Source organism: Crocuta crocuta, unplaced genomic scaffold, assembly GCF_008692635.1.
Source record: "Crocuta crocuta isolate KB4526 unplaced genomic scaffold, BGI_CrCroc_1.0 scaffold562, whole genome shotgun sequence".
Lineage (NCBI taxonomy): Eukaryota > Metazoa > Chordata > Mammalia > Carnivora > Hyaenidae > Crocuta > Crocuta crocuta.
Genome location: NW_027531012.1, coordinates 1,615,474 through 1,626,931, shown reverse-complemented (window position 1 = coordinate 1,626,931; position 11,458 = coordinate 1,615,474). Strand labels below are relative to the sequence as shown.

Genomic DNA, 11,458 nt, shown 5'->3' with positions numbered 1-11,458 from the left:
ATCAACTTTTTGATGTCCTTTCATTGAAAACTTTATTACAATAAAAAAATAGAATAACCAAATAACAAAATAGCCAACATCGGTTTATTTAATTATCATGGTCATTTTTGCAAAAGCGGTCCTTCTCTTTCCTAAAAATCTATTTTCTAACTCACTCCAAAAGGTGAAATAGTGAAGAAACTATTTGACTACTTAGTAGAGAGCTCATGGGCAAAAAGATCTTCCAAATTCTAGGCTAAATGTGTCAGAGGATATTAGGGGGTAGAGTCTTCTCCCCAATCTTACCTTATTGCGCACAAGTGCAAAGGGTCGGGTGCCACAGAACCAGTGTTCCGGTTTCTGTGGCACCTTGCAAACGAAGGGGAGCCCCGGTTAATTTTGTGGCATGGGCTACGTGCCAACAGCGACTCAGCTGCACCCCCAGGTCCAGCAGTGTTGACGCGACCCCCAGTCACAGCGGCCTTTGGGAACGCGGGTCAGTGGGGGAAACGGCGGTGTGGCGCCGGGAGACGGCCGGCCACCGTCTGCTGGACGCTGGGCGCCGAGGTGGCNAGCGTCCCGCAGCGTCTCGCCCGCGGGCTCCTCGCACCTTCCCGGCACCCGAGGCGCTCGCGGGTGCTTCCAGCCCAGCCATGGCTCAGCACTTCTCCCTGGCCGCCTGCGACGTGGTCGGCTTCGACCTGGACCACACTCTGTGTCGCTACAACCTGCCCGAGAGCGCCGTGGTGAGTGGCGCAGGCTGTCCGGGGCGCACGGCGTGCACCTCCCTGGCGGCCGGGGCTGGAGTTTCCTGCCGGCTCCGGCGGCGACCGCTGCCGGCGGCCCTGCAGCCGCCGCGCCTCTGCGCAGAACTCGGCCTCCCACCGCGAGGCTGGGCGGAAATGTGCATCCCCGGGCCCCGCCCGAGCCGTCGGCACCGGCTTACGGAGCTCAGCTTTAGCCAACTTTGAGAGAGCGGTGGGGCAGGGAAGGGGCCGAGGGGCAATCTGCAAAATTGGGATGGGGAAGCGGCTCCTGGGATGGAAGGCGGGGGGGGGACAGGGGAACTGGGGACGTCTTTTGCAGATCCCTGGCCTTGGAACTTCCTTGCAAGTCATTCTGGGCACCCGCCCCGCTCCGATACAGCCACCTAGGTTCTATTTTCCTTGTGTGCATTTTTCCTTTTGCGTGTCCACGCGACCACCTGTCAGTTTTTAAACACTGCGGCAGGGAGAGATTGTGTGGTGTTTTGGAAGAAACTAACCGAAAAGTCATTAGAATTTTAGCCCAAATTTTGTCTTATGCTAAGAGACGAAAATAAACATTTATTGAGCACTTCGTACGTGCTCCATGCTCTTTGAGTAAGTTCTAATCCTAGCAACAGTCTACTAAGTTTGCATCCTCCAAGAACTTTGGAAAAAAGGGGGAGTGGAGTAATTATGATACCACACCCGAAGGGGAATTGCCCTTCCTTCCTCATTACTTTGGTTTCATAAGGAAACTACTTGTAAAAAATTCACATAAGTTTTTTAGTCAAAGATTCATTCGAAGAAAGTTAAACCACTGTCCTTTTAGAACCTGTTTTGTGCGTGTCTGAGCCTAAAATCTCAGAATGCAAGGCCCGCCAGTAAAAGAATTCTACAAACCTCGAATAGAAGTGAGGCTTAAAGATTGAAAGTATCCTAGCAGTGTGGTATGGATTCTGTTTGGTTCAGGAATCTTTTATGAAATACCAGCAGTGTGCTGAGCCCCATAACAGTTGGATGCTGAGATAGACTCAGGCCTGCAAGTGGCATTGTAATGGTTGAGCATTGGGAAGTATTCGGTTCAGGCCCATGTGGTGAGGGCAATATTGCACCTTGCTGCAAACTTCCTGCCACTGGTGCCTAAAGGCCCTCTTTCCACGACACCAACCCATGTGCCGATCTTCCACAAAACCCTTAATTTCTCACGGCACTTACGCACAGCTTAAAATTTCCTGTGAACCTGTCAGAATCTTCCCCTGGAATCTAGACCCGTGATTCTTGACATCAGTATCTCTGATAGTTTCTTGTGTGCCAAGCTGAGTGCTTGGCATCTAAGGACTTCAGTAATTCGTGGTGGAATAACTGAATAAAAAATAAGTATTTTCACAAATGAATATGGCACAGCTGGTCTTCTCATGAGCATTCAGTTTAAATGAACTGTTTAGATCCTTATAAGAACAAGAAGTATTTGTCCGAGGTGTCCAAGGTATTTACTTTGTCACAGTCGCTGTTGAGAGATGAAGGCAAGGCACAAAAAGAATGAGTAGCTTATCCAGAGTCACCCTGCACATGGGCTTCTGTTCCCACCACCATGCTTTATGTGAGCCAGAAAGCCCAGAGGAGAGGTCTGGAGTGACTGATGCTTGAGCTGGGTTCTGGCACTGGAGTTAAAACTGGCAGGTGAGGAGGCAGAGAGGGGGCACTTCAGACAGAGGGAATTGAGCCAGGGCAAGGTCCCAGAGGTGAGAAACAATTCAGGAATGCTGGGTGACACCCAGCAATGCTGGGTGTCATGGGCAGGTGGGGAGTTGCAGAAAATGTTGGAGAAGTCAGCGGTGAAGGCGTCATAGAACACTGTGAGTGCCTCTCCCATCAGTAGCATAGGCATTTATTAAGTGCAAAATTGTGCAAACATGGAACTGGATGCGTCACCTCACTTGGGGGCTCAGGAAGGGCACTGTACTAATGACGACCCCCGTGCTCTCCTGGTGTTGCAGACTCAGAAGGGTAAGGGGCCAGGCAGCTAACCCCCACTTGGGAGTGGGAGTGGGGCCTGGTACAGCCAGGACAGTGTGTTTGCCTTCTGAAGGCACAGCCACACTTGACTCTTGCCAGTGTCTGCTGTGAGGAAATAAGGGCTGAGGCTCTTTTTTAAATTTTTTATTGTTTTTATTTTTTTAAACGTTTACTTATTTTTGAGAAACAGGGAGATAGAGAGCGTGAGCAAGGGAAGGGGAAAGAGAGAGGGAGACACAGAATCTGAAGCAGGCCCCAGGCTCTGAGCAGTCAGCACAGAGCCCTACACTCGGCTAGAACTCACGCACCGTGAGATCATGACCTGAGCAGAAGTCAGACGCTTAACCGACTGAGCCACCCAAGCATCCCAGGGCTGAGTCTATTAAAAGAACTAACTCTTTTTAAGACCAGTTAGAAATCTGAACTTGTATGAGAAGTCTCTCAATTTTTAAATGTTCGTTTTCAAACACATCAGGATTATGGGGTTGCCACATTTAGGAAAGAAAAATACAGCACCAGTTAAATTTGAATTTCAAATAACAAAACAATTTTTCTTGTATGTGTGCTCTGCATGGCAGGTGCTTATACTCAAAAAAATTCATTGTTTATCTGAAAATCACATTTAGCTAGGTGCTTCTTTTTTTCTATCTGGCAACCTTAAGTGGGACCCAAACATAATGTGTGGTCTCAGGGCAACCTACAGGGCACCAATTTGCAGCTGCTATTCAGTGTGCATTATTAGGTACGTGCGACTCCGGGAGAGGAAGGGGGCTAGTCATGGAGTTCCGTGAAGGCTTCTGGGGTGACTCAACATAATATAAGAAAAAGATCCAAGAGTTCAGGCCTTGGGACAAGGACAGGTTTCAAAGACACAGACTCCCTTATTTTCCTCAGCGCTATTCTCTGGTTCTCCCTACACATTGCCCTCATTCTCTCCTATTACAGAAACTTCTCCGCGAGGTAAGGAACACAGCTGTGGATGCCCCTGATGGCAGCCCTGCTAGAAAGGGCTCCTTTCTCTCAGGAGGGTGTCCAATCTCAGTGGAATCATATGCCCATATCTTTATCGGTATCGCCAAGGGGTGAGAAACTCCACTTGTCCAAGACTGAGTAAAGTGCCTTGACCAGAAGCAGCAGGTTTAATGGTATGCAGTAAACATTGGTAGCTTGGAACTGGCTGTGGTGGGAATATTGATATGGGGAAATGGGCAAACGGTACTTATCAAGACTTTTTTTTTAACCAGCATATGACTGATAATAGCAAATATTTCAGTTGAAATTATTGTATGCCAGGCACTGCTCTAAAGCACTTACATCTGTTAATTCCATAGCACAGCACTGGTTCCCTGCAGTCAGGATCATGATGTGTATTTTTTATTATCCATAGTATTTTGTACCTCAGAGTGACTCAGTACATTTTTGATTGATTTTTTTAATGAGTCAATGAAAATCCATATAACATGTAAAGCTAATGATTTTCAGTCATCTCTGGACTTCAGTAATCCTGTATGGCCTCACCTGCAATCACCCTATCCTGGAGGCCTGAAATTTCTGGGTGGTTTTAAGAGCCATCACTGGTTCTGAATCACTGCCAGGGTTGAGACGAGTTGATATGATGTGAGCCTGTTAACAACTGACCTGGATCAGAGTCACATTGCATTGCATGGAAGTACATGTATAGTGATTTTAATTAGCTTTAGGACAGAGAACAGCTCTGTTGGACAGGGAGCTTTTGATTTCTCTGCACTCATGTTCTGATGCTCACACCCAGCCCCCAAACCCAGGCGTGTGTGGGTCTTTGGGTTTCTGGGCTGGGTGTGCTCCCCTCCCTCTGGATTCACCCAGCTAACTGCTACATCTTGCGGGGGTCAGTGGAAACATCAGCACCTCAGGGAGGCCTTCTCCCATTCCTTTCACTGCATCTCTGCCCCCTTCCCACTTGTGCCGTCTCCTGCTGTCAAAGACTGTCGTGGGTTAACATATGGGAGAAAGGTAGATTTGCTCAAGAATCTTCTTGGACACTGTTCAGTCTGACCTCAAACCACCATTCTGGGCATGTGATGCTGGTCTAAGAACCCTCTTTGAAGGAGAATCCGGTGGGGCCACTGTGGACCTTCATCCACCTTTTGCCTACTCTTTGGTTGGTATACACAGTTCTTTAAAAATCTAGCCAACTCTTTAGAAAAAAGTAAGACACATGACTCAAACTCTTGGGATTTTGTTGTTGAGAAATCGGAAGATTTGTCAACCATCAGCAGAGCATGTATCTTTGTACTTGTTTCTTGAAGCTTTCTAGGTCCTTTCCTTCAGTTTCCTTCAGCAAAGAAATAAGAGATATTTCCTGTATCTGATGGAAGCCCCTTGATTCCTCCTTTATCATCTGCCTGGTCTCCATGTGTATTTCCCTCTGAAACCCCTGTGTCAGTGACGAAACTAAAACAATTTAGTGACAGTTTTGATGTCCTTTATTCAAGGGAAGTCATCTATGAATTGGGGGCCAGTGCCTCATAAGCACTTTCCACTAAGGATAGGCTGAGGATAGATGTAATGGTAGAGTGGTCTGTATGTTTATTGTCTTGGTGATGTGTTAAATGAGTTTACAAAGCTTTCAAGTCTTAATGATCTCCAACCCATTAGAATTCAGGAGTAAGATAATAATAGCCCTTGGTTATGTAATTGTATACTGAGGGTATAATTCTGCAGGATAAAAAGACACAACAGCCACCTGGGGCTCTCATAGGTGGATAAATTGCTTGTATAAGGGGCTTAAACTGCCGAACTTCACAATTAAGAGATATTTCTCTCCCATCTGCCCCCTGAATGACTCCAGTGGGTTTTCAGGTCTGTGACATGCAGAATGAATAGTGAATTTTATATTTAATCCTCCTTTATTCCTTCCCCTTATTTATAGCTCATTTATAATAGCTTTGCTCAGTTCCTGGTCAAGGAGAAAGGGTATGACAAGGAATTACTAACTGTGACTCCAGAGGACTGGGATTTCTGGTAAGTTCTTTTTTTAAGGTCTGCCCATTCCTTCTGTTTCTTAAATGTTGGTGATAAAATTTTAATGCTTCTTCTATGGAGACAGAAAGTGAAATGTGAAACTGAGTCAAAGGACGAAATGCTTTCTCTATTAAAAGTTTTATGTTTCATGAGTTAAAACTTTTTCTGCTTTAAATTTAGAGTTGTCTAATTAACTATGTAAATAAGCCAAAAGCTTCTTGACTAATTTGGATGTTCTTGTATGGCTTAAGTTTGTCGTGAGTTTCAGAGGTTATTAAGAACTAGCTCTAAAATTTACATCTTAAAAAAAGTTTGCTTTATTTCCCTTCATATGCAGAACTGTAGAAGAGGGAGAATTGTGTTTTGAATAAGTGTCTAAACTGGTTTTCTGTAATTTGGATAGACGTTCCTATGTCCAAGACTCTTACTGCTTACTCTTAGGGTTCTCCACTTGCCAAGGCTTATTGTCTCTCTTCCTCCTCTAAACAACAAAGTAAAAATCTAAGACTTTAAAATTGCTTGGTTGAAAATTAAAAATAATTCTAAAACACATGAAAAACACATGCAAAAGTAATTCTAGAGCAATGATGTTCATCTATTATATATTTCTGCAGTGTTTGGTTATTCCTTTTTGATGTATCCCTTTTGTGAAAAGAAGAAACAAATATTTCACTGTATAAAACCTCTGACTCCAGAAATTTTACTGTAGACAAAGTCAATAATGCTTCTAAAGTACCCTGTCATTTTCGTTTAATTCTCTTGGTATTTGGTGGCCATTATAGTTCCTTGCTATATTATTCATAAAATGAATCTGTACCTACTTCTCTCCCCAAATCCCACAAGTCTTTTGCAGCGAGGAACCTGAAACTTAGTATTTGACTTTCTTTTAGTGGTTTTCAATAGTATGCCCTGCCCAGAGGGCAAGTTTTTATAACCTGACCTAAATCGAAGCAATTTCTAAAGAATATCGGAGAGACTCTAGCTAAGAGCTTATCTGGCAGAATATAAATGTGTACCTGCATGTGTATATGTTTTATTTAATGAAAAACACCTGCACATTTTAACAGAGACATGAAATAATGTTCCTTTTTTTGTCCTCTTTAATTTTTGAATTCCTCTTTTTTTAAAGCTCAAAGATTTTACAAACTAAATGTGCTGTCTTCATTTTTCCACATGACAGTTTTCTTTACACACTTGCTCTGTGGGTGCTATTTAATTTTAGAATTCTTGGATATTCTTGGTTTTTTTGACTAACATATTATTCACCTGCATGGGAGAATCCCTTTTTAGCATTGTGACTTTTTGGAAATACAGATTATTAATTTTGGGGATTGGCCAAATCTATTCATTGATCAGTAAACACATTTTTCTGTTTTAGTTGCAAGGGATTGGCACTAGATCTGGAAGATGGGAACTTCATTAAACTGGCAGATAATGGCACTGTGCTCAGGTAATAAAATTTAGTTGTGAAATCAAAACTCTTCAGGACACTTTATTACTTACTGTATAACATTTGATTGTTAAGTACAGGTAAAATAAAATAATTATTTTTATCAATCAGATGACAGATCCTGTGCCTCTGTTTCTTTGTATGAATTATTTGAACTATTTAAATGCAGATCTAGAAGCAGCAGACTTAAAAGTCTAGTTCTTTTAAATTAATCTCACCAGAAATACTTGCAGGAAATGCAGTAGAATTTTAATAAGTTGTTTTCATCTCATTGACCACCTCTGCTGCAAAAGAGCCTGGGGATTATGTTGTGTTAGATGAGTACGCAGTTGCCTGGAATAAAGTTGGATTTCTTTTTATTAAGAAGAGAATGAATGTTGGGCAGGGGTTGGTGGTCTATGCACACCTCTCCTTCTTCTTCCATTTATCTAAACCATTTATCGAAATTCGTCCCCCTCATGCAGAACTCCTGTTGTATTCTAGCTCCTTCTGGAAATTTTTCTAGCCTACTCCAACCCTCATCAGTCTCTCTCACACCGTACTGATTCCCTTTCCTTCCCTCCTCTCCGGGTGCACTGAGCACTTGGAGAGTTGGGGGGAGTGGGACAAGCAGATGAGAAGCTGCCGCCGCCACTGCTCTGAGCCTTACTAGGGTGCCAGGGCGTGAGCATCTGCTTTTCCCCCAGCACCCACAGTAGAGGCAGGCCACCATGGTTACAGACCTGTGCTATTTATCATTTATATTGACGTGATCAGAGTTGAAGGAAAGGACACACAGCACAGGTTACCCCTGGCACATACTCTCCCTTTTAATACATCATTCTTATTACGCAGTACGAACTCATACTCTTCCCTAGACTTCACCCTAAGTTGCAAATAACTACAACAGGTGTGGCCCTACTTCTGATAATTTTGTTATTCATTTGCATGTTTCCTGCCTCGGGCAACTAGAGCGGAGTGTGGTTTGTATGTATACGTACTCAGTGCAGCTTTGACCATGACCTTAAACTCAACTATCCGATTCTCACAGTGTACTTAGCTGTCTTCAATCATAGTCAAAAAGAATGTAAAGCATTGTATAGTTTTGGTTTCCTTTTTCATTGTTGTGTTTGTCTGTCTGCCATTCCCGTCTCCCAAAACTAGGGCAAGCCACGGCACAAAGATGATGGCTCCAGAGGTGGTGGCAGAGGAGTACGGCAGCAAGGAGTGGAAACACTTCATGTCTGACACGGGAATGGCCTGCCGATCAGGTATGGCTCGTGGCGGGCAGCGCCACCATCACCTCCCCTTTTGTTTTGGATGCTGAGCCTGGGGCATGAGAGCATGAAGCGTGCCATTCTCGCCTCCGGTCAGCCAGGATGCCACAAGGGGGCAGCCGTGGTGTGATAGGAATACGATGTTTTGCATGTGTCTCATATCTCTTTGGGAGTTGGTTCTGCTTCATTTCGGGTTTTATTGATTCTCCTTTTACTTGTGCTTGTTCTGGAGTGAAAAGACTAGCACCTAGGCATAATACATTTCTCAGTCTTCCAGGCTGGGCTGGATGACCACTCTGTGGACACCCCAAGGCTGGTTCCGTCTTGACCTATGAACTGAGCCAGGCTGCACTCAGACAGTCGAGTGAGTCAGCACCTTGTGGGGGGAGTTTCGTTAAACCCCTGAGTTATTTGATTAGACCCCAACCAAGACCCATGATCGGTATTTCAGTTCTTTAGCTGAACTTCATCTGTTAATGGCCATGAAGGGAGTGAAAGGGGAGGGGAAAGCAGGGGCACATACATACCTGGCAATGAAGACACCTTCTGCTCCTGCAGTGCCCGGAGCAGCTGGCCACTCTGGTGTCACAGGCCAAGAGAATAAATAAAGTGCAGGTTAATGTAACTTGGAAGGCTGTGCCCACTCTCCTAGGTCTTGGGAACCCTGAGTATTATGTGGCCTTACAGCACAGCAGAGCGTGAGCAGAAATGTACATGGGGTATTATGTCCCTCTTCCTTCAGACTCCTGGTTCCTCACACTGACAAAGCCATTCTAACCTTTCTTAGGAATGAAAAATAGTCTGATATTCTGTCAATAATTTCAGCTGCAAAAGAGTAAAAACCATACTATTTTTTACTGAGGGAAAGGATACACAAACCCACACAGCTATTTGGTGAATTAAGGGGCGCCTGGGTGGCTTAGTTGGTTAAGCGTCCGACTTTCGCTTAGGTCATGATCTTGCGGTTCGTGGTTTCGAGCCCCGCGTCAGGCTCTGTGCTGACTGCCAGCTCAGAGCCTGGAGCCTGTTTCAGTCTGTGACTCCCTCTCTCTCTGACCCTCCCCTGCTCACGCTGTCTCTCTCTCTCTCTCTCTCCTAGAAATAAATAAAACATTTAAAAATAAATAAATAAATATTTGGTGAATTAATAGAAGGAGAACTTTGACTTTATTTCAAATACGTTCTTAATAATTTGATATGAGGAAGTGAAGGGCATTAAATGGCAGCTAAAGGGATAGATAGCTGCCCTCGGCAGGGGTTTTTCTCCTGTTAATTTACCTGCGACACTCCTTCGTTCCAGAAGTGCATTCCATTATGAATCATTCATTCATTTATTCAGCAAACATATTGAGGGCCTACAGTACGCTGAGTGGACACGAAGGAACAAGACAGCTGTGTTCCGTAACCTTATACATACAAATGGGAGAAAGGGAGGACTCGAAATCAAGGACTTATAATATTGCGTGCAATAGTTATAACCATTTGAAAAGTACTTTCTTATGTGAAACTAAAATCTGTCTTCACCTTTGGTTGTTTGATTCCTCTTCGTGCAAGGATTATGACACTGGGACCCCCCCAACCCCCCTCAGAGCAGAGTGGTTGGTCTCGATCCCGGTAAACAGGAGTGAGATGGTGGAGAGCATAAGATGGAAGGAAGGAGCAAGGGGGGCTGGATTCCACTGGGACTTCTGAGAAGCACTGAGAAAACCTCCCAGCGTTGTCAATCCAAGGGACAGAAGTCTTCACTGTCTCCTAAACTTGAGGCTCACCCACTGGTGCCTGGTTGAGGCTTGCCACGTGCGTCACATGGACTCCACAGGCTTCTGGGGAAAGTGGGTGACACGGGTGTGCTTAGGTGGGATGATGTCATTTAGCACTGCCATGGCTGGGATCAGACATGAGCCAAAGGGATGTGACAGGGGTCATCAGGTATCTTCCCAGGGATAGCAGATTTGCAAGTGACATCTGTATTGAGGAAGGGCTCGGGTTTGATTCTGTCCTAGGGCCAAACAGGATGAATTAAATCCTTCTCTTCTCTGAGATCCTGGATTGCCTGTTCTGGGCTCCTGAGTTTTTCCATGATTAGTGTACTATGCCCTGACATGATGGAACTTTTTTTATTCCTCTCAGTGCCCAGGTTGTTCTCACACTGCACTGACAGTAGACCAGCCAGCACAGATAATGGAAAGGCACTAGTGTGTGGATTACTTCATGATACTCCAGTGTTAAGCTTCTTGTTTTGAAATTCAGTGACAGTGCTACCATAAATTGTGGCTTTTTCATAATCCATTTTATATTTGGGGTAAATCTATTTTTAGTTTTTACATAAAAACATTTTTTTCATGAAATTCTTAAATTATAGATATAATATTTTAACCTTCTTGTAGCTTAAAACCTTCTTCAAAAGACAATAATAGGGGCTACTTGGGTGGCTTAAGCATCCAGCTTTTGATTTTGGCTCAGGTCCTGATCCCACAGTTCAGGTCATGACATCAAGCCTGCACTGGGCTCGATGCTGACAGTGTGGAGCCTGTTTGGGATTCTCTCTTTCCCTCTCTCTCTGTCCCTTCCTCGCTTGCCTGTGCTAACACACTTGTGTGTGCGTGCTCTCTCGCTCTCGCTCTCTCAAAAATAAAGAAAACAATGGTAGCCTGTAATGGAGTCATTCTGAATTGAAAAGAGGTCCCTTTAAGTGACCAAACCAAAATCTAGTGTCTCTTAAGCCAGGTTTCTGTGTGTCACATAAATGAGGCATTAATTTATTCCCAGCTTAAAATTTTGTTCTGTTTTAGGAAAATATTATTTTTATGATAACTACTTTGACCTGCCAGGAGCCCTTCTATGTGCCAGAGTGGTGGACTCTTTAACAAAGGTGAGCAGAGACTCATTTTTTAGAAATTATGGTTTGTATTTAGTCATAAGTCAGAGGACTTAACTATATATGTCTTCTGAGTTGAGATTTTACTCAGTTTCCTCTCTGTAGTTTTAGAAGCGATTAAGGAAAAAAA

General features: G+C 44.2%; 1 protein-coding gene across 2 annotated transcripts in view; it reads left to right on the top strand.

The window, feature by feature from the left end:
- Window positions 1-558: 558 nt before the first annotated feature.
- NT5DC1 (5'-nucleotidase domain containing 1) overlaps window positions 559-11,458 on the top strand; it is a 130,378-nt gene continuing 119,478 nt past the window's right edge. For both annotated transcript variants that reach the window (XM_077770860.1, XM_077770859.1), the window contains exons 1-5: window positions 559-725; window positions 5,653-5,744; window positions 7,123-7,194; window positions 8,338-8,444; window positions 11,243-11,322. In XM_077770860.1, the coding sequence (XP_077626986.1) occupies window positions 633-725; window positions 5,653-5,744; window positions 7,123-7,194; window positions 8,338-8,444; window positions 11,243-11,322 (444 nt within the window). In that variant the 5' untranslated portion in view covers window positions 559-632. The remainder of the gene's footprint in view (window positions 726-5,652; window positions 5,745-7,122; window positions 7,195-8,337; window positions 8,445-11,242; window positions 11,323-11,458) is intronic.